This window comes from Mytilus edulis, chromosome 13 (genome assembly GCF_963676685.1).
Source record: "Mytilus edulis chromosome 13, xbMytEdul2.2, whole genome shotgun sequence".
Taxonomy (NCBI): domain Eukaryota; kingdom Metazoa; phylum Mollusca; class Bivalvia; order Mytilida; family Mytilidae; genus Mytilus; species Mytilus edulis.
The window spans coordinates 53,265,544-53,289,694 of record NC_092356.1 but is presented as its reverse complement, the minus strand read 5'-3'; the positions used below and the strand labels follow the sequence as shown (position 1 = coordinate 53,289,694).

Genomic DNA, 24,151 nt, shown 5'->3' with positions numbered 1-24,151 from the left:
AAGAACTGAAACTATAGTGTTATTAACTAAACAGTTTAAGACAAATTTTTATTTATAAAGAAAAAGGGAATGGGGAGATAAACCTATGGTCAGTGTAGCATGTATAGACAATTGAGAATTATTCATTTCAGTAAAAAAAAAATATGAAAAAAAAATATGTAACAAACAGAAAAAACGTGTATATTATTTCTTTTGATAATACTTTTCTAGTGTCCAGTTTCATCCAGAACATATGGGTGGACCAAGAGATCTTGAATCCTTGTTTGATGTGTTTTTGGACCAGGTTAGAGCTCACAAGAAGGGGAACAAAAGGTTGGTTGGTAGACCAATATTACTGAACTATTTATTCATCTGACATACACAATGTATTTTGTCTTCAGTCTGAAAGTAAATGTTGTACTAAACAATTATTCCATCAACTGATTTGTGATATGAATAAAGGATGAGGTGTATATGTCAATATTACTGCAGCTCAACACCAAAACATATATATAAAATGACAGAAAGAGGTCAAAATGTAGTCTGGAAAAAATTAGACCATTTTCTTAGTTGTATGTTTTCCTGTTATTTACTAAAAGATTGACAGAATTTTTTGACTTTCAGCATCTTAATACTTTAAAGCATTAACTACATTTATCAGAATTAAAGAAAGATATATTAAATATTCCTTTTGGTTGTAAATAGAAAATTAGTTTTCCAATTTATAAATGTAAGCATTCTTCACAGATGAATTGGGAATAATTATTCAATATTTTATTGCTTATTTACCATTTAAAGATGATTTTTTTCAACTGTTTGAATAAGAATATATCTATAATGATTTATTTGATCAGTTTAACAGTAAAAGACCGACTTAATATGGCCCTACAGACACCTGTACATGTACCTCCTGTGGCTAGTACCAGACCAAAGAAAGTTCTAATCTTAGGCTCTGGTGGACTATCTATAGGCCAAGCTGGAGAATTCGATTACTCGGGTTCACAGGTAATATATTCTGGTTTCATTGACCACATAGAGTGGACATAATGGACTAGATGTTTTTAACACTAGGGAATTTTTCATGGGAATCTCCCCACCTAGAGATTTTTCCAATTTTATATTTAAATCTTACAATAACCTCTGTAAACACTACTCTCTGATAAACTTATTTCAATTTTGGCTGGTAAAAGCAAGGGGATATATTATGTTAGCTATATGTCCTTGGTAGAAGTTATAAAAGTTCATAGTCCAGTCAATCTAGCATTATTTGACTCTAACCTTAAAGTGATTGCAATAGAAGATTTTTAAGTTTTACTCTTTAGCATTTATACCCCAAATAAACACAGACAAAAGTGCAACAACATATAACTTGAGGAAGACTAAATAAAACATCACGATTTTAAAATTCCTATGGAGATTTGCATTTAAATGGGAGATAACTCTGCAAAAACAGCAGAAATATCACTAAAAATGGATACAAAATTAAACTTTACCACTTCTTTTCAACAGAATGTATTGATTCTTGATATTTAAGCTGTCTTTAAAGTATAGCAAACAACTCTAAAGGTTATCAACCTAGATTTCGTAATTCACTATTTAGTTGATCATTTATTAAATTTTTCAACATGGTTGAGGTAAAGAATCTTAAATTTAATAAAAATAATTAAGCATATATTCTTTTTATTGTGGTTTAAAGTTTCTTTAAATAAGGTAGATATTGAACAAATATAATTGATAGATATAAACAATACCAAATTTTTTGGCCGCTTTTGTGTTCATTCATAATATTGAAATGGCCACTGGACGTTAAGCAACCAACAATCAATCAATCAATAATATTGAAATGTAAGTTGTAATTGATGATAATACATAACATATATAAAGGTTGAGGATGAACACGGATGCGGCCACTTTTATTTTTGACAAAAAAACATCTGAAAAGTGATGATTTTTTGGCATATTTGATAGATTTTTCATATTTAAGCTTGAATCGGACCTTATCAGTTAAAATCTTTCACTTAAACGAATTAGATCAATTGAAATAGACACTAAAGTGTTTAAAAAGTTTCTAAAATATTTCGTTAGATGAACCTGAAATTTGAAGCCAAAATCAGCCCTTACCTAACTCCTTTGCAATTTCTTTAATAAGAAATGCGAAGAAAAAAAATACCCATTTGATGTTTTACATTTCATCTGCGAAGATGATGTAATATTATTAGTTACATTAGGTCACTAGCACTCTATGTAATGAATTTGTCTTACCGACTATCTTAACTTGTAAAATTTAGACTAGTGACCTATCAAAATGAGCAAGTTTTCAATACAGTTAGCATTAACAAGATGAAGAAACTACTTCCTTTGATCCTACAAAAACAGATGCCAACAATGACAACTTGTTAGATTTAAATGTGTTTTATGAATTTATTTCACTTTAGCATCACTTTCTTCGTCTGTTAAAACCTTTAAGATTTTTTCTCAGTACTGTTTTGTTTTTCTAAAGGGACGTAACACCACTACTAACCATGTATGAAATAACCCCCCCTCCATATTACCTTATATGGAATATAAAGGGACGCAACTCCACTACTAACCGTGTATGAAATAAGCCCCGCCTCCCAACTAACCTAATATTAAATAAACACTGTTTCCTCGAGGACGCTTTTAACCAATCATATTCCTAGAAATGTATAGGAGGTAAGATAAAGACTAATACAAACTTATGACTCCATCAAAATATCATGCTTTACATGATTTTAAGAAAATCAACCAAAAAATGATAAAAAAAGAATTATTTTTATGCCCCACCTACGATAGTAGAGGGGCATTATGTTTTCTGGTCTGTGCGTCCGTCCGTCCGTTCGTTCGTTCGTTTGTCCGTCCGTCTGTCCCGCTTCAGGTTAAAGTTTTTGGTCAAGGTAGTTTTTGATGAAGTTTAAGTCCAATCGACTTCAAACTTAGTACACATGTCCCCTATGATATGATCTTTCTAATTTTAATGCCAAATTAGAGTTTTTACCCCAATTTCACGGTCCACTGAACATGGAAAATGATAGTGCGAGTGGGGCATTCGTGTACTGAGGACACATTCTTGTTATGTCATTATCTTCCCTTTCCAATGTTAATTTCCTATGGAAATTAAAAAAGCTGATGTTGAGGTTTCCTTAAATTAGATTCTATGGGACTTTTTTCTGTGTATATATGGGGCTTAATGCTACAGATTAGAACTTAAACATTTTCTGTTGCAATTAGTTTGAGGTGAAACCTTAGTTTGACTGGACTATTTGGTACACACTGTGTGTTGATATAAACATAGATGATTTCTCACCTTTTTTCCAGAATTATGTACAAAGGGGAGACAATTCATCCTCAGCTATCCATGATCAATTTTTCAGATATTATTTCAACCTGAACAGCTATGATTTACCATATAAAAATAAAGACATGTGGATTGATTGCCAATGAGACAACTTACACATTTTCTTTTCAGTTGATTATACTTCATTTGAGTAACAAATTGAGCTAGTAAATATTATTGCTTCATAAGAAAGAGAACCTAATTATCTCCCTTTCAAGGCTTTAAACAGTTTAAAAAAAATTAAAAAAAATGATTAAATGCGCTCTATGTATTTAAAGTTAAGATGTTGATTTGATTTCGATTTCACAGTTTAGTATTTTATGACCTAATGTTTTTTTTTAGTTTTCGTCTATTAACTTTTTTTTTTTTGGTTATGTTATCAATTTATATATATATTTTTTTTTTCAGGCAATAAAAGCTTTGAAAGAAGAAAGCATACAGACGGTGTTAATAAATCCAAACATAGCCACAGTGCAGACATCGAAAGGACTGGCAGATAAAATATACTTTTTACCTATCACACCAGAATATGTCATACAGGTAGGTCATTGACATAAATGCTTGAATATTAACCACTGTCAGTTCATTCACATTGTGTTTGAGGTTTTCATATAATAATTTCACCAACAATAAAAGCTTGTAGGGGTTGGGTGTGTGGGGAGGTTTTCATATAATAATTTCACCAACAATTAAAGCTTGTAGGGGTTGTGTGTGTAATAATTAACCTTTATTGAATGCTAATTTATGCCTTAAAGTTAAAAGATTATAAGCAGTTGTTTGCCTACAGGTACATTTTTCTTATACAAATTGATAACTGTTACATCAGAAACATTACAATATTTATTTATATACAGCCAGGAACAGTTACACACACAATAAACCACCTTTTGTTTTTCTTTTCATTCATTAGAATAAAATGTTGACAGATATTTGTGACTGAATATTGTTTCTTACTCAGGTTATAAAAAGTGAACGTCCTGATGGTGTTTTGTTGACCTTTGGGGGTCAAACAGCATTGAATTGTGGGATAGAATTGACAAAACAAGGCATATTAGAAAAGTACAATGTGAAGGTTTTGGGGACACAAGTAGCATCTATTGAATGGACAGAAGATAGGGAAGTGTTTGCTGAAAAGATGGGAGAAATAAATGAACATGTAGCTCCAAGTGAAGCTGCATACACAGTTGATCAGGTAAAGCAAATAAAAATTAGATGATTTTATCAATGTGCCAATTGATTACTTGCACTATTTTTGAAAAGAAAATTTCTTATGACTTCAACAATAAGGGAAAACTTGTACCACATAGTAAGCTACAAAAGGCAAAAAATGACAAATATTCAAAAATTTAAAAAAGAATGCTAACTGCCTGATTATGTACAATCAACAATAAACTAATACAATATACAGCAACAAAGGACAATCACTGAAATACAGTTTCCTGACTTTGGACAGGCACATATAGAAGCCTTTTTAAATGAAAATATAACGCTAGAAATTCTCACTATCAGATATGTGTTCAATGATATCATTCAAAACTTGACCTCCCCAAATTAGCTGTTCTTATCATTTATATACTTAAGGAGTCTTCTTCATATTCGTGTTTCTTTTTCCCTTTCAGTTGTGTGATCCAAGACAAAACAGTGTTAAATTTCTCTTTTAGTCAAAATAATTTGTCTTTTTAATAGGCAGTGCAAGCAGCAGAAAACCTAGGATATCCTCTATTGATTAGAGCAGCATTTGCCTTAGGTGGACTGGGTTCCGGTTTTGCTGACAACAAGGAGGAGTTGGTATCCTTAGTGACCTCAGCCTTTGCTCACACCAGTCAAGTTTTGATAGACAAATCTTTAAAAGGATGGAAGGAAGTAGAGTATGAAGTGATCAGAGATGCCTTTGACAATTGTATCACTGTGAGTATATGTTATGGGTCTCCTCAGTGATTCAGGATAGATGGGAAACCCAATGACTGTAAAATAGAAATTTACTGTGTTTGTTTTTGTTTGTTTTTGTATTTTGGAGAGCTATTTAAAAAAAAAGGCTATCTTTGTTGTCCCCCTTTTATTAGGATAATATAAGAATAGCTAATCAATAATTCTTTTCTTTCTTATTTTTTATAAGTCATAATTTTATCTCATAATTTTATCTCATAAAATTCAAACACCTCTCTAAAATAAAAATATATAATCCCATATTGGAATGATTTTATTTTTATAAAAAAACATTGGACTTGCAATTCTTAAATTAAAAAAAATATAATATGAATTGTTAAAATTTGTTAAAAATCAAGGTTTCCAGCAAACATTATTAAAATGAGACATTAGGCACCACTGTTTTAGAGATTGGGTCAGTAATAAGTAGATATCTTAGGTGATTGATATATAATTCTTATATGATTTGCATATCTATAAATACTTGAATTGGATTGGTCAATTAGAATTTTTCTCTTGCTTTACACTTCAATAACCCTTGTTTCCGAAACAACTTTTATCATCCATTCATGGGCGATACACGTTCTTGCAGGGATCCCGGGATTTTTAGCAAATTGATATTAAAAAACGAATACATAACAGTTTTATATATTCCAATGAATCTATAACAAAATAGAAATAATGCATTAATGCTTTAAAAATGTATTTAAATTTTTCTTTTTCTGCAGGTATGTAACATGGAGAATGTAGATCCATTAGGAATCCATACTGGTGAATCAATAGTGGTAGCACCAAGTCAGACACTCACCAACACAGAATATAACATGCTGAGGACTACAGCCATTAAAGTCATACGTCACCTCGGCATTGTCGGCGAGTGCAATATACAGTATGCTCTCAATCCTGAATCTCATGAGGTAATGAACCTTTCTGTACTCATAAAGTGGACTCTCAAGATAATGTATGGCATGACATTGTTAAATGTGAACATTTCATAGAGGATCTTTTAAGGTAGATCGAATGTTGTCCACAATATTGAATTGAAAACTAACTAAGTCCTATATTCGGAGATAACTGACACAATCTAAGTTTATAGATTTAAAGGATATATAGTAAATTGATCTCTTTTGCTTATTAGAAATTAAACAGTTATCCCTTGCATTTTGTCACCTATTTGTTTTCTATTTATTTCCTGAGAGAAAATTAAAGAGCTATCTTATCATATTTTATTGAAAAATTCGATTGTTTAGTTTTTATTCTTCACACAAAATTGATTTTTTAAATTATATGTTAGACCAATTCTGTAAAAAATGATATAAGAAAAGGACTGCTTATGTTTCTGTAACATTTAAAAGAAAAATAGTTGTAAACAGAGTTTGTATAATTTCAGTACTACATAATAGAAGTGAATGCCAGATTATCACGAAGCTCAGCTTTAGCCAGCAAGGCAACAGGATATCCACTGGCTTATATAGCAGCTAAACTATCTCTTGGTATACCACTTCCTGAACTCAGGAACTCTGTCACTAATTCAGAGAAGACACCAACAACAGCTTGTTTTGAACCTAGTTTGGATTACTGTGTTGTCAAAATTCCTCGATGGGATCTCAAGAAGTTCTCAAGGGTTTCTACCAAGGTGAGTACTACTGGGAACCAAAGAGATGAATATATTTTAAATTTCCTTGATAATTGTTATTTAAAAAAAGTGGTAACATCTTTAACTTTTCTATTTTACATGTCTATATTTCAATTGTTTTAAATGTTTTTCTCTGCACAAAACATTTAAATTGAATTTGAACAAATATTTTACAGGAATATTTCCACATTTTTATTTAATTTAGAGTCTGATTTAATGAAGGAAAGATTCTTAGTGACTTTTAATTAATATACAGTAAAGACATGTCTTTGATCCAATAAACAAAAACATAAAGAGTTATTTCCCTTACCAAACATTTTAAAATCTAGACTTTTGCATTAGACTTCCATGTTCATGATGTTAGAACATTTTATCATGTAAAGAAATGTTTAAAACATTTGTCAAGCAATATGATAATATTTATATGGTTAGAATGAAATAATATAAAAACAGTTTTCACTGATATTATTATAGGTTGCAAAGATCATGACAAAAATGAAAAGTAATAAAAATTTGTGTTGAGTGATGTGTCCAATCTTTCTTTGACCATGCAAGATGGATATTTAATTTTCCGAGTATATGTTTAATACTTTTTACACTTTATTCTTTAAATAATTTTGCAGCTATGTTCAGATGAAAATTATTTTGAGATTGCAGATTAAAATTGAAAGAAGACAGTACAGTGACTTCTGTTCTGTTCTGCTCATGTTTTGAATAAAGTGCAGGATAAATTTTATGAAAATCATAAAAAAAAAAAGTTACAAACTCTTTATAAACTCTTGCATGGCTCAAGTCCATTTAATGACAAGAAAAAAACTGATTTTGTCTTTCACAACTGTTTTGTCTTTGTGTGTACAAGTGGCACTGCTTGATTTGGGCTAGTTTTGGGAATTGCATGCACTTCCACATTTTAAAAGTCATTAAAAGCAAAAGTGTGCAATGGTTTAAATGTTTAAAAAAAATAAAGGTTCAGGTGTATGAAATTCTTTTTAAACAATACAATTACATTTGATGTATTAATGGAAGGTTACTTAGTATTTTGACACCTAGCCTGTAAAGTTGTAATATCTTTTTCTTAGATAAATTGGTCAGGGATGCTTTAAAGATGCTTCATTTACAACATTACAGTAAATCAGACTAAAGGAGAAGTGCAAATTTTCAATTTTTGTCGAGCCTGCAACTTTTGTTGCAGAAAGCTCGACATAGGGATAGTGATCCGGCAGCGGCGGCAGTGTTAGCTAACTTCTTAAAAGCTTTATATTTTAGAAGGTGGAAGACCTGGATGCTTCATACTTTGTATATAGATGCCTCATGTTACCAAGTTTCCGCCAGTCACATGTCCAATGTCCTTGACCTCATTTTCATGGTTCAGTGACCACTTGAAAAAAAAGTTCAGATGTTTTGTAATGTTGAATTTTCTCTTATTATAAGTAATAGGATAACTATATTTGATATGTGCGTACCTTGAAAGGTCCTCATGTCTGTCAGACAGTTTTCACTTGACCTCGACCTCATTTCATGGATCAGTGAACAAGGTTAAGTTTTGGTGGTCAAGTCCATATCTCAGATACTACAAGCAATAGGGCTAGTATATTCTGTGTATGGAAGGACTGTAAGGTGTACATGTCCAACTGGCAGGTGTCATCTGACCTTGACCTCATTTTCATGGTTCAGTGGTTATAGTTAAATTTTTGTGTTTTGGTCTGTTTTTCTCATACTATATGCAATAGGTCTACTATATTTGTTGTATGGAATGATTGTAAGGTGTACCTATCTAGCGGGCAGATGTCATGTGACCTTGACCTCATATTCATGGTTCAGTGGTCAAAGTTAAGTTTTTGAGTTTTTGGTCTTTTTATCTAATACTATATGCCATAGGCCATCTATATTTGGTGTATGGAAAAATTTTATGATCTCTATGTCAGTCGCGCAGGTTTTATTTGACCGTGACCTGATTTTCACGGTTCATTGCACAGTGTTAAGTTTTTGTGTTTTGGTCTATTTTTCTTAAACTATAAGTAATAGGTCAACTATATATGTTGTATAGAAGCATTGTTAGCTGTACATTTCTGCCTGGCATGGTTCATCTGACCTTGACCTCATTTTCAAGGTTCATTGGTCTTTGTTTAGTTATCTTGGTTAATGTTAAGTTTATGTGACAGTTGTAATAAAGCTTTATACTTAGGACTATCAACATAATATCAATGATAAGTATAGAAGGCGAGACATTTCAGCGTGTGCACTCTTGTTTAATAATGAATGAAACATTTTAAATAAAAAGAAATGACCAAAATTGAAATTTTTAATTATTTAAAAAAAGGAAATAAGACGAAGTTTTAATTTAACATTTAGCAAGGCAAAATCATGGAACCTAGATAGGTTTATCTCTTATTAATTACAGTTATAATGTAATGATTTGTTATTCAAAGATTGCAGTGATGATAATTAGGGAATATTGGCCTTTTCATCAAATAAAACTTGCACTTTATTTGTTGAGTTGCTTAAACATTTTACGTCCAATATTTCCAGAAATTTAGATACTTCATAATCTGAACTGAATAAATTTTGAATATGATCAATTTTGTTCATCCCTTGTCAAAGATGTGTTAATTCTGTTTATTCTTTTTGTAATTCATACATCTTTTCAATTTTATCAGAATTTGATGTCAGTAAAATGTTTGCTTTAAAGTTTAACTTTTGTTTTCGAAAATACTATTCAGCTTAAAGTTTTAAAAATTTATTCTTTTATTTAATGGGATTGAAGCCATATGTCCATTAATTAAAATAAATAGTTTTCATGAATATTTTGTGTGGACCTGGACTTATTTAATAAATTAATAGTTGTTATAATTAATTAATTTCAGATTGGTAGTTCTATGAAGAGTGTTGGAGAAGTTATGGCCATAGGGAGGAAGTTTGAGGAAGCATTTCAGAAGGCTTTACGCATGATGGACGAGAAGGTCGTAGGATTTGACCCCTACAAGAAAAAAGTATCGGAGGCGGTAAGTCCTATAATAATGAAAGAATGTTTTACTAGTAACAAGTAGGGTCTTTATGCATGGAATAATATTCTTCAGAATGACTCAAGTGTTGAGAAAACAGTACCATATACATAACATGCCTTTTTCGCAAGTTAATTCGAACCTTAAAATGAAAAATATTATACATGCAACATTATCTATTTAATCTACATAATATATGGCAAGATTGACGGTAAAAATTGGCTTATGGCTGCGTAATGACACAGTAGTTCTTGCTTTAAAATATGGTTGTTTGTTGACCATTTTCAATGCATAATAAATACTTGTGGCTACACAAGGAATCAATTTTTATGCCCCACCTACGATAGTAGAGGCGCATTATGTTTTCTGGTCTGTGCCTCCGTTCATCCGTCCGTCTGTTCGTCCGTTCGTCTGCGTCCGTCCGTCTGTGCGTCCGTCTGTGCGTCCGTTTCAGGTTAAAGTTTTTGGTCAAGGTAGTTTTTGAAGAAGTTGAAGTCTAATCAACTTGAAACTTAGTACACATGTTCCTTATGATATGATCTTTCTAATTTTAATTCCAAATTAAAGTTTTGACCCTAATTTCACGGTCCACTGAACATAGAAAATGATAGTGCAAGTGGGGCATCCATGTACTTGGGACACATTCTTGTTCACCATAATTTAGAAAATAGTTTATGTATCACACATATTTTATAAGATAGAAAATCAAAAAACTGTTAATGACTCGAATGGAAATGAATAAATTCATATGAATATTTGACTATAAATAGATTTATTTTTAACTATATATTTTAACAGGATTTACAGAACCCAACAGACAAGAGGATATTTGTTTTGGCTGCAGCTATACGAGCTGGGAAAAGTATTGATGAACTATATAGACTGACAAAGATAGATAAATGGTTCCTGTACAAGTTTAAAAATATTGTTGACCACAACACTAAACTAGAAGAGTTTGCTGGACGAGGACAGGAAATATCACATGATCTGATGTTGAGAGTTAAACAGCTTGGTTTCTCAGATGAACAAATAGCTAGAGCTATCAAGAGGTATGGGCATATGAGTTTGTTTTCAAAGATGATATATTTTAGCATAATGAAATACTATTATTATATGACTATAAATTTTCTGTTTTCTCATTGGCTAAAAGCATAGGAAATCCTCTTTGGTAAAACATTATATTCACCGCGGCAAAAATCACGAGAGGTTAATATAAGATTTGGAACAGCGTCCGTGTACCTAAATATAGAAACGGGGAATTCTTGTTAGCTATTTAAGGGATGTATAAATAAAATGGTTTTTAATTGGACGACCGAATAAATATCAACCAATCAGCGCTCTCGACATAAAATCGTTTCGATCTAACAGACGACAGTTACATGTTTCCGGCAACAAAGTATGGCTGGAGCAGCAGAAGTAGCTACTAAAAAACGCTTTCCATCGTTAAATAATGGGGAAATTAAGAAGATTTTGATAGAAAAGGATTCTAAAAATACTCGCCGATCAACAGATTCTAGCGTGAGGACATTTAAATCTTATTTAAGAGAGAAAAATCTACCTGAAGATTTCGAGAATTTGCCAAACAATGAATTGGACAGTAGTATTAAAAATTGAAATGATACAATATTCTTCTAGTTTTAATTATGCAGAATTAAATATGCCTAAAAATCAAACCCAAGCATAAAATAAAAACAGTCTAGGCAAAATACCATCTAACCAAGGATATATTTCACAATCTAAAAATATGAAAATGACACTGAGAACTAAAGAGTCATATAATAAAGCAATTGTTGACTTTTGATATCAGTTGATACAATGATTTATCAACCCCAGATGTGATATTCACCTCGGCCGTTGGCCTTGGTGAATATCACATCTCTGGGGTTGATAAATCATTGTATCAACCTCATCAAAAGTCAATAATTGTATAATATTAGTAAATTATGCTTTTAATTGTACAACTAGTGCTAGTATTTGTTTGGACTTAAAACTAATTTTCATGATTTTTGCATGAAGAAAAATAACTCAAATACAAATTGCTGCAAATTGGAAATTATATGAAAGGTTAATTTTCTCATACATAGTTGGTCTATTTAGTTTTGAAAAAAAAGTGGTGCTGAGTTGGTCCGTCTTTTGAATCCTTGTATACTAGTAAAATTGCTCTTCTTTGAAGTTTATAGTGTCTGTGTCTTTAGACATAGACATACATTATAGGTATAACTGCCAATGTGAACTATCAATCAGAGACCAAAGTGCTCTGAAGTAAGCACCCATAGGTCAACTCACAGGTTCAACAATGAGCAATACCCATACTGTTTATAGTATTTTAAATCTATAAAAGGCCTGGCATGAAAAAGTGTGAAATAATTAAAACGACCAAACCAACATCTTGATTTTTGCTTAAATGATTAACAACATAAACATAACATACATCAAACAACAACAGCTACTAATAATAAAAGATATCATATGTACTTCTAGTTTTGACCTTGTTTTGTACTTGTAGTTCTGACCTTGTGGTTCGTAAGATGAGACAGGAAATGACTATAACACCTTACGTCAAACAAATCGACACAGTAGCAGCAGAATGGCCTGCCCAGACAAACTACCTCTATCTAACATACAATGCTGCTGAGCATGATATAGCCTTTGAAGGAGGATTTATCATGGTGATAGGGTCTGGTGTGTACAGAATAGGGAGTAGTGTGGAGTTTGATTGGTGTGCTGTTAATTGTATAACTACACTTAGGGAGGTATGTATTAGTGTGGGTTTAGATATAATGGGGATAGGGTATACTTAGGGAGGTATGTATAAGTGTGGGTTTAGATATAATAGGGATAGGGTATACTTAGGGAGGTATGTATTAGTGTGGGTTTAGATATAATAGGGATAGGGTATACTTAGGGAGGTATGTATTAGTGTGGGTTTAAATATAATAGGGATAGGGTATACTTAGGGAGGTATGTATTAGTGTGGGTTTAAATATAATAGGGATAGGGTATACTTAGGGAGGTATGTATAACTGTTGGTTTAGATATAATGGGGATAGGGTATACTTAGGGAGGTATGTATTAGTGTGGGTTTAGATATAATAGGGATAGGGTATACTTAGGGAGGTATGTATAACTGTTGGTTTAGATATAATGGGGATAGGGTATACTTAGGGAGGTATGTATTAGTGTGGGTTTAGATATGATAGGGATAGGGTATACTTATGGAGGTATGTATTAGTGTGGGTTTAGAGATAATGGGGATAGGGTATACTTAGGGAGGTATGTATTAGGATGGGTTTAGATATAATAGGGATAGGGTATACTTAGGGAGGTTTCATTTTTGGGATACGATTGCTTTTAAACAATCTGTAGACTTTTACCGTTGACTCAGGGCTCATTCCCTCACGTCAACCGTTTTATTCTAAACATTCAGCAACATCTCAGATTCTTATGATTGTCTTGCTTTAAAAGGTAATAACAAGCAAAAGGATTGAACATAAACAACTTTACTGTAATGTTCTTCTCATAATCTTCATGTTTGATTTTACCCTTGACTTACATGCGTGTTTTTAACAACGAGGAAAATCAGAATTAAGCAGTATTTATATTTAGTGTTTTTATAAATTTAGAAACACGTCGGAGGGAATTCCCCAGTTTTGATAAATGCGAGAGTTCTTTTAATTCCGATAATTCTATTTCTGTCATATAAGAACTGAAGTGGAGTTTTCTATATTTTACCGTTATGAAACTGATACTGTACTCTCATAAAGAAATTGAGACTCATTTATCATATCATAAATTAAATAAACGTTCTTGTTCCAAATCGCAAGTCGCGGGTTTGTTTATGTATTAATGCGCATGAGTATAGTTTTCTTGATTTCAAGGAGTATCAGATTGAGTGGTTGTTCTGGATTCCCCGCTTATTAATTAATTTGAAACACATTGGATTCTTTCTATGTCTGCCTGCTATTGAGGGTTTAATATTGTTGTTGCATAATTTAAAATCATATGCATCATTTAAATTAAAATCAATGAAGTTTTACCTATGACACCCCTTTAACCGAAATGGAGTCTTCCATATTATCGTTTCCCCGTCAAAATCGTCAAGAAAAAATTAACTCGTTAGATGTCGATAAACGTCATATTATATTAAGAACGATCTCAATTTAAACAGAGGAGTGTGTACGGAAGGATTCATGCCCACTGACCCAAAGGAAATTAATAATTAAAGAGTTAGAAATGGGGTTCCTCCTAGAATTAACGGTGATAAGATACGAAGTGAATAGTCCAAGATTACTGGGTACAAGTCAAATCGGCACCTGGTCAAATCGGCACTTCGTTAAATCGGCATCTAGTCAAATCGGCACCTATTTAAAAGTCAATTCGGCATCCAATAATATTTGATAAAATATATGGGACTGGGAAATGGGGTTCCTCCTAGAATTAATGTTGATAAGATACGAAGTGAATAGTCCCGAGATTACTGGGTACAAGTCAAATCGGCACCTGGTCAAATCGGCACCCATAGAAAAAGTCAAATCGGCACCTGGTTAAATCGGCATCTAGTCAAATCGGCACCTATTTAAAATTCAATTCGGCATCCAATAATACTTTTGATATGATATATGGGACTGGGACTATTTAAGTTTGAAATTTAAGTATACTAGCATTAAAGTCCCCCACGGTCCCAGCTTGTCTGGCAAATCAGCCGTCGGACATCAGAGTAATCTCGAACTATGAAGGGAAAAACCTTCCCTCTCTCTCTCAGTGACTGCTGTGGAAAGTAAACTTGGAATTGATAGCACACAAATAAAACACAATAAGTACATTGCTCGTACACTTGTATCCGGGATTAGCTATTTTTAAAGTTGAGTGACTATTCAGATTTATATTACCTTTGCATGTGTAGTTGAATTAGTTTTGAAAATAATGCTATCCAGCTGTCCTTGCGGTCATAAAACTTTCAAGTCAGTTTTTTGTACTCATACTCGAAAATCAACCAATGAAATTGCTTGATTTCTTGTTTCGAGCATGATTTTTGTGCTCCAAGCACTGAGCAAAGTTTTATGCCTTCAAGGCCATAGTCCAAATAATTATGACGTCTTGGAAGGCTATTATATTTTTTTTCTTTGAAGCCTTACTTCGACGTCGAGGTAAGGCGTCAAAAGAAAAAAAAATATAATAGCCTTTCAAGACGTCATAATTATTTGGACTATCAAGGCCAGGGCTGCCAAAAATGTGTGAGACTCACGCATGTTCATGCTTTTTTGCAGCAGTATCCTTGGATCAATTTTTTCCTCTTTGATCTTTTCTATTTTGGCCAAATCTCACGAATTTGCTTAATGAAAAGTTGGCAGAACTGCTATACATGTGTCAATGAAAACTATATGGCAATCGTATCCCTCAGAGCATTCTGCTCTTTGATTTGATGACCTTGATTTATTTGGTTTTCCATAACAAATGGATTGAATTGACAATCTTTAAATAAATTAAGTAATTGAATCATCAGATATTGTATTTGAAATATGCATTCTTTAAAAAAAGCAGAGATATTGTACAGATTTGTAACCTTTGTTCTAAGGAAATCTGGATAAATAATATTAAAGTGGATTGGAATTGTGTGGAATTTCAAGTTAGTGAAATATTGCGAAATGATCAAATATTTAAAAAAAACCATTTTAGGGTAATTCTTTATTTTTTTCTGTTATCACATTGTACTGCATTACCAGCCAGCTTACACACAAGCTTAAGTCTTTGATATTTATCAACAACATGAGTGTACAGATGATTTTGATTGTGATATAAACTATTACAATTAACAACTGTAAACCATAAACTATTACAATTAACAACTGTAAATCATAAACTATTACAATTAACAGCTGTAAACCATAAACTATTACAATTAACAACTGTAAATCATAAACTATTACAATTAACAACTGTAAATCATAAACTATTACAATTAACAGCTGTAAACCATAAACTATTACAATTAACAACTGTAAACCATAAACTATTACAATTAACAACTGTAAACCATAAACTATTACAATTAACAACTGTAAATCATAAACTATTACAATTAACAGCTGTAAACCATAAACTATTACAATTAACAACTGTAAACCATAAACTATTACAATTAACAACTGTAAACCATAAACTATTACAATTAACAACTGTAAACCATAAACTATTACAATTAACAACTGTAAATCATAAACTATTACAATTAACAACTGTAAACCATAAACTATTACAATTAACAACTGTAAACCACAGTAGCATAAAAATGAATGTTTGTTAACCCTTTCAACGCTATACACGGCATATGCCGCGATGACGTATGCCGTTCGCCACTGCTATTCGCGGCATATGCCGCGATGAAAAAGGATTTTTCATAAGGACTCTTAAACCATTCGGTTTTCATTCGGGTTCTCTCTAATTTTTCCTCGTTTGAATCTAGGATATGCAAGGTCTCATTTGCGCTTGAAATCCCGACAATTTTTATAGTAAAATCATGCAGTAGAAGGAAAATAGAAGGAAAATAAAAACAAATATTTTGACAAATGCAAATGGCGGAAACCGGAAACAAAGCTGTAAATATGGAAAAATTTCAGCATTTCCTTGGCGAAACTTACAACGAGGATTAGTTAAAAGGTTTCTTGTTATCCCAATGTGTTTATTACATAAAATTCGTGTGGGAAATATGATTTGATCGATCATTACGAGACGTAGAAAAAGGGGGGAAAACGGAGGTTGACTGAAATTTTTTAGGACGGAGCTATTTATTTGTGCCACGATTACATAAAACGTTATGTATGGTACAATACGCTACGGAATCGGGCAACTGGTGTCTTCTTTACAATATGGCAGATAAAACAACAAAATAAATGAAGACTATAAAAGTAGTTTTTATTCAAAATTCAACACAAATGTAATAAATTACACCTTTTACCTGTTAATTACCTGAAAACGCAGGTAACCTGATAAAAATTTCAGTAAAATAATTGCCTAACATTACAGTTCATGCTCTCCTGAGCATTTTTCATGCAATAACTTTCTCTGTATCTCATATAATAAAAAAGATACAGCAGTCTGAAAAGGAAAATACTGTTCTAATGAATGTACTAAAAAAAAATGCAGCAGCAGCAGCCATTTTTCTATTTTTTTGTGTAGCGTTGAAAGGGTTAAACATGGATTACCAAACTATAATATATTATATTTACAGATGGGACATCAGACCATTATGGTAAACTACAATCCCGAGACCGTTAGTACTGACTATGATATGTGCGACAGATTGTATTTTGATGAAATCTCATTTGAGGTAAGTGTTAACATGGTTTAATGTAATTATTCAATAATGTATGCTGCAAAAACTTTAATAGCAAAAATAAGTTGTGATAGAGTTTTTACTCTATTATTTTTACCCTTTTCTACACATTTCTTTTTGGCAAATTAATTTTTTTTGTTTTTCCAAATTAATTTTTGTAATTAATGAAACAACTTCTAAAATTTTTCATAAGAAATTTAATCCCCAGATATTAAAGAATTACAAATGAAGACAAGCAATATAGATCAACACTAATCTAATGACATCCTTGTATGTTTGTTTTTTTTAACAAAGAAAAATTAAAAAAATGTTAAATACAATTACAATATGTTGATTTTTATGTTTTTTCACGCCTAAACAATTGTCATTGTGTTGCTGTTGCATTGATGAATACACCACATCTTTTTTTTCCAAAATGTATTTTGAAATAAACTACTGATTTCATCCATCTATCATTGTAGACAGTAATGGATATTTATAACCTTGAAGATCCAGATGGTATCATTTTGTCTGTTGGAGGACAGCTACCCAACAATATTGCCATGCAGTTACATAGACAGCAGGTAAGTTAAAGGTTGAGAGGTACTTTTGACTTTTTGATGGAAAAATTCTGGTATTGAAATTAGAAAAATGATTGATTTTTTTAATTTTAAGTCATGATAAACGAGTGACCGGTGAAAAATAATGTTATTCCAATTCTTGAACCAATGCATACAAACATCATAAACTTAGTCTTCTGTGCACGATTTTATCATTTTTTCGCATAAAATTCGTATAATCGTCAAATTTTTTTTTCAATCGGTCAGTGTTGTTGTGAAAATATGGCAGGTAATTAAAGTTCATGTTTTGAAGCTGAAGTTCAACGATTGTCACCTGTTTGTTTACAATCAACAAAAAGCATTGTATTTAGCACGTGTTTAACATGTACAATCAGATAATAGTTTGTTTTAAGGACATCCATGCGTATTGCGATCACTGGATTTTTACGAGATGGGTCACAATGAGGTCACTTTGCATACAGAAAATATGTCGGGGAATTAAAATAAAGTAAACTTCTTCAAAATATGAACAAATTAAAGAATTTTCTTCAGAAAAAGTATATGTACATAAGTTTCATAATGAAAACTATCCATTAAGTTATAAAAAATCATATTTCAAATTTTTTTTAATTTGAGGTTTCTTATGACTTTAAGAAAATTGGAAAAAAAATCAAAAGCAACAGATAACATATGTGGTGTCGAAGGAAAAGTTTGGTATTGAAATCAAAATACTTAATCACAAAGTAGTTAGGAATTTCATTATGTCAAGCTGGTTGAACAAACAAAAGTGAGTTGGTAAATGTTCTTTTAGCAATAAAATGTTAGATGAAACCAATATTTACAATATCCAATTTCTGTGACTTCTATCTATGACAGTAGTTTTCCAGTTCCAATTTATCATTTTCTCTGCGGCAGTGTACAAACCAAATGTGCATAAATTTTGCATGATAATTTAGTAAAGGAATTTACGTGATGAAATATCAAATTTCCAAAATACTCCATATGGTATGCTCAAGGATGTGAGTTTGATCACCTGGTTGGTTTAACAATAGACAGAAATTAATATTTTCCTGCCTCCCTACCAAGCACACAGCATTTAAAAAGAAACAGGTCAAACACAATATATTTATATCTCATTGAAATGTTAGTGGCATTGATGATCATGTTTTGGCAACAAGACATTTAGAAGCTTTTAATTTTGAGTTTACAAAATTTATTTTTTTAATATGAGGGGGCTCTAAAAATGTCACAAACAACTCTTTTCATAGAGCGTATTTCATTGTGTATATAATCAGTTTTTAAATGTCAGTCAAATAGAACCACAGTACTAGTGATAAGAGGTACTAATACATGTTACACATCAATAAAGTGTTGATCTATGTATTAATGTTAACTACAACTATATATGTATTTTTAGGCAAGGATACTAGGGACTTCTCCAGAGTGTATAGACAATGCAGAAAACAGATTTAAGTTCTCCCGTATGTTGGACAACATGGGTATACAGCAGCCTCAGTGGAAGGAACTTACTGATTTAGCGGTTAGTGCAATGTCCAAATACTCTAAAATTCAAAATATTGGATTAAGTTTAATATAAGATTAAAAGATTTAGGAAACAATTGAGTTTATTATAGCCACAAATATAAAATTATACACTTATCAACCAACCAATTTAGAAAATTCAAACTTGTTTCCTCGTAATTAATACTGGAAATTTAGAAAAAATTGCTACTGTGGATTCATTTATTTTCGTGGGTATCAATTTCTTGCATATTCGTGGATATTTGATTTCGTGGTTTTACTAATATCTGTATGCACAGCCTATTGAAAATATGTTATTCGTTGAACATTTGAATTCATGGTTCACCTATACCCACGAAACCCACGAAAATTGGTATCCAACGAATAATAATGAATCCACAGTATGTTTTTATTACACAAATAATGCAACTGGATGAGTATTGTAATGAAATAAAATAAGATACATATAACTGTTTGCAGATTTTCTTGAAATAACAATAATTAATCTCAATTTTTTCCCCTTTCTTCATGGTTTATATTTGGTTGGCTAACAAAAAATTCAGACATTTAATAATCATTCTTTTTTTTCAGTCTGCCATCCAGTTCTGTGAGAATGTTGGTTACCCGTGCCTTGTGAGACCATCATATGTACTGAGTGGGGCAGCCATGAATGTAGCTCATTCTAGCAGTGAACTTAAGGCCTATCTTTCTCAGGCCTCAGCCTTGTCTAAAGATCATCCAGTAGTTATCTCAAAGTTTATACTAGAAGCAAAGGTAATGTAACTTAAGTATGTACTGAGTGGGGCAGCCATGTCAGAATGTAGCTCATTCTAGCAGTGAACTGAAGGCCTATCTATATCTGGCCTCAGCCTTGTCTAAAGATCATCCAGTAGTTATCTCAAAGTTTATACTAGAAATTTAAAAACAAAACTTTGCACTAGTTGTAGAGAAGGGGAAAATATGATATACATACATATTTTTAGTTAATGGAATTTAAATGAAATTTTTTTTTTATTTTTTGTTTACGGAAACATATTTGTGACGTCGTTGCCAAGACAATAACATCATTTAGAGGAATTTTAGTTTTATGAAATTTTACCATGAAAAATAAAATGAAATGGACTGATTTGTTTATTTTGCTGTAGAATAGAGATAAATACATTGTATCTGAATCTTATAGAGAAGGAAGAAATATAGTATACATACATATTTTTAGTGGAAGGAATTAAAATAAAAAAAACAATAAAACTTAACATGTTTTTAGATTATGCTTATTTTCAGAAAATATTTGGCGTTTCTGTTGTACAGTTCGATAGACCACAAAGTTATAAAACACAAATTAGGGAATGGAAAATTCGACAAGATCACTTGTACAGAACTTTTTTATGCTGATATTTTTAAAACTAGTCGGACATGTTCTATAGACAACTTTTAAAATTCAAGCTCTTTCCAATATATTTGTTATGTCCAAATACATCACAGTGAGGACTGATTGCTCAATGAAGTCATTAAGACTCATTGAATTGGATGTAAATAATTCATTAAAAAACAGCTTGAGATTGGTCTATTGACGTATGACCTCAATGAAACTCTAAGTAAATTATTATGGAATTCTGTAGTGTAAATTAGAATTTTATTATTTTTATCTTCACTTATGATAATATTATTTTTTTTCTAATTTCTATGAGATAGTCCAGATTCTTCTAAATACATACGAATACATTTTTAACAGGAAATAGATGTTGATGCTGTAGCTTCTGATGGCGAAGTTATTTGTATGGCTGTCTGTGAACACGTTGAAAACGCTGGAGTCCATTCAGGGGATGCAACTCTTGTCACTCCTCCACAAGATTTAAATGAAGAGACGTTAGCAAAGATAAAAGTGATTTGTTGTTCCATAGGAAGAGCTCTAGAAGTTAATGGACCCTTTAATATGCAACTCATTGCAAAGGTAGAAAAAGTGGTATATCTTAATAGATTTGAAAGCATCTTTTTTATAGTATGAGGAATGTTTAAAATTTTAATTGTAAGACATTTTGTAATGAATTTTAGCTTCGTTATACATCTTGAGTGATTGAAGTAAATAAACATTTGTCAGCTGAACGTGTAACAAAAATTTGAGATCTGTTAATAAATTATATGAAAAAATATACATCTGAAATTTTGTAATGGAATATATTTTGTAAAATTTACCACACATATCCATTTAACTTTTCAGGACAATCAGTTGAAGGTCATTGAATGCAATGTCAGAGTGTCAAGGTCATTCCCATTTATATCAAAAGCATTGGATTATGACTTCATTGACACAGCAACCCGAGTAATTATGGGTGAACCAGTTGAAGTTGTAAATGTATTATATGGTTGTGGTAGAGTGGCTGTCAAGGCACCAGTGTTCTCATTTTCTCGTCTCCTTGGTGCTGACGTGTTGCTAGGAGTAGAAATGGCGAGTACGGGAGAAGTAGCCTGCTTTGGAGAAAACCGTTATGAAGCTTACTTGAAGGCTTTGATGAGCACAGGATTCAAAATTCCAAAGAAAAATATACTTCTGTCCATTGGCAGCTTTAAGGTAGGCATATTTAAAACAAAGTTCCTTTGTATATTACATCAGCCAAATTTGTGGTTCTCTTGTACTCACAAAAGTCAACAAAAATTGGTATCCAACAAATGATAATGAATCCACAGTATACATATACAGTGAAATAGTGATAGACACATCTATAATAAACCCTGAAAAACAAGCTTAAGTATAACACAAATGAAATTGGTGTTTGGGAAGTTTAAAGTATTAGATTGAGATAAATTTTGCGCAAAAATGACATATATTCAAAACTTTGCTTTGATATGTTTTACCTATATTTTACAGGACAAGACTGAATTATTACCAGCAATTAAAAACTTGGAACAGATGGGTTATAACCTATATGCTAGTATGGGAACAGCTGATTTTCTCTCAGAACATGGAGTGAAAGTAAGTACATATTAAACTTCAAATTTATACTTGGAAACAGCTTTTTTCTCAATTTCAAAGTCAAATAAAAGTGAATGACCTAAGACCTGCATTTAAATATATCGCAGATTTCTTTATTTCGTGGATATTGAAATATAGTGAATTAAGGACAAACAATAATTTAGATTTCATTGTTTTAGCAATTTTTTTAATACAAGTCTTATCGTAATGTGTACTTTTGCTGTCAGAACACTTGCATTAATGGTTAGCCTCATCATGAAAACCACAAAATGTTTCCCCTAAAAATAATAATGACTCCACAATTTGGGATCGACAATACTTTTCTCTAAATGTTGGAAAAAAAGTTTGAACTCTGCTTGTTGGTGTGGTGATTGCGTTTGACTCCAATCTTAATTGAAATAATTGCGAGTTTTCCTGTTGAACGTTAGTGGTTCTCTTAGTTTTCCTCCGCCAATAAAAGCTTGCAGCATGAGATAGTCATAAATGCTAAAAGCATCAATGTAGTTTTTTGCCAACTATAAATCTTCAATGTTTTTTATTCAGCTTAACCAAAAAAAAAATATAACATTACTAAGTTACAAAGTCACATTATAGCTTAAACATGTAGTCAAAATTATTGTTTTATGAACTTTATCTGTGGTTTAAAACAAACATTTATTTTCACTACAGATACAAGGTGTAGATTGGCCTTATGAAGATACTGGTGAATGTAGAAATGGTGGTGAACAGAGAACCATAGCAGACTATCTAGCTGACAAAATGTTTGACTTGGTTATTAACCTACCGCTGCGAGGGTCTGGATCACAGAGGGCGTCGTCATTTGTTACCCAGGGGTATAAAACCAGAATGATGGCCGTGGGCTACTCAGTACCATTGATAACTGATGTCAAATGTACTAAACTAATCATTGAGGTAGGTTATGTTGGAATTTTGCAAAAAAGGATTTATTAGATTTAAACATAGCATCAAATTGATTCTTTATGCAAGTAACAGATTATTTAAACTTCAATTTAATCTGTGTAATCCGACACACCGGGAGGACCAGAAAAATATGTTGGAACAGGCAGGGTGTTGGAATACTCAGGTTTTCCTGCAAGGCTAGGCTTATTTTGGGACCATGAAAATATGTTGGTTTAAGTATACGTAGGATGTTGGAACACTCAGGTGTTGGATTAGGTAGGTTACACTGTACCTTCAACCTGTGTGATAAAAAATGTCTGACTGACATGTTTTTTTCGTTGGAATTCTTAACCTTCTTTTTATTTTATCCTTTAAATGGAATGTTACAATTTGTTATGCATAATTTCTTTTCATTCCAATGATACACTTTTTTAAAAAGAGTCATTCACAATTAGAATTAGAAAATAACTACTGGATAAAGAAGATGTTGGATACATCACAAACAAGTAAAACATTTGAATCAATTATAAGTTTGATATTTTATATAAATGATATTGATATGCTCAGATTTTAATGGTTGTTGAAAGAAAAGGTACTGATATTATTTCAGGCATTACGTAGATTGAAAGGTGCCCCTCCACTTAAGACACACATAGATTGTATAGCATCACACCGAGTAGTACGACTACCAGGTAATATAACATATTTAACAACTTCTGTTGTCCAGAACTCTTTATAATTCCTGTTAAATATCCATTTCTTGTATTATTTTCAGAAAAAAAACCTTTAGTAAGAAATTGGATAGACCAGAGTTTAGAAAATGCTGATGTAAACATGTGTCTTAATATTTTGTATGAAGTTTCACTCAATAAAATAACAAAAAGAAACATTCAGTATGTAAATAAGACAACAAGTTTATGATTAAAGTGGAATTATTTTTTAATAAATGCAAATTATAGTGTGTAAATTTAAAAAGTAACTTTCATCTG

The 24,151-nt window shown here is 31.7% G+C and overlaps 1 protein-coding gene across 4 annotated transcripts in view; it reads left to right on the top strand.

Moving 5' to 3' along the window:
- The window catches only part of LOC139501386 (multifunctional protein CAD-like), a 106,580-nt gene that overhangs the window by 47,796 nt on the left and 34,633 nt on the right, over nt 1–24,151 (top strand). For all 4 annotated transcript variants that reach the window (XM_071290432.1, XM_071290434.1, XM_071290433.1 and 1 more), the window contains exons 9-27: nt 211–312; nt 834–984; nt 3,743–3,874; nt 4,293–4,526; nt 5,021–5,242; nt 5,989–6,177; nt 6,651–6,896; nt 9,761–9,898; nt 10,697–10,947; nt 12,405–12,651; nt 17,127–17,225; nt 17,693–17,794; nt 19,188–19,310; nt 19,883–20,065; nt 21,024–21,242; nt 21,510–21,860; nt 22,158–22,262; nt 22,932–23,174; nt 23,773–23,854. In XM_071290432.1, the coding sequence (XP_071146533.1) occupies nt 211–312; nt 834–984; nt 3,743–3,874; nt 4,293–4,526; nt 5,021–5,242; nt 5,989–6,177; nt 6,651–6,896; nt 9,761–9,898; nt 10,697–10,947; nt 12,405–12,651; nt 17,127–17,225; nt 17,693–17,794; nt 19,188–19,310; nt 19,883–20,065; nt 21,024–21,242; nt 21,510–21,860; nt 22,158–22,262; nt 22,932–23,174; nt 23,773–23,854 (3,419 nt within the window). The remainder of the gene's footprint in view (nt 1–210; nt 313–833; nt 985–3,742; nt 3,875–4,292; nt 4,527–5,020; nt 5,243–5,988; nt 6,178–6,650; nt 6,897–9,760; nt 9,899–10,696; nt 10,948–12,404; nt 12,652–17,126; nt 17,226–17,692; nt 17,795–19,187; nt 19,311–19,882; nt 20,066–21,023; nt 21,243–21,509; nt 21,861–22,157; nt 22,263–22,931; nt 23,175–23,772; nt 23,855–24,151) is intronic.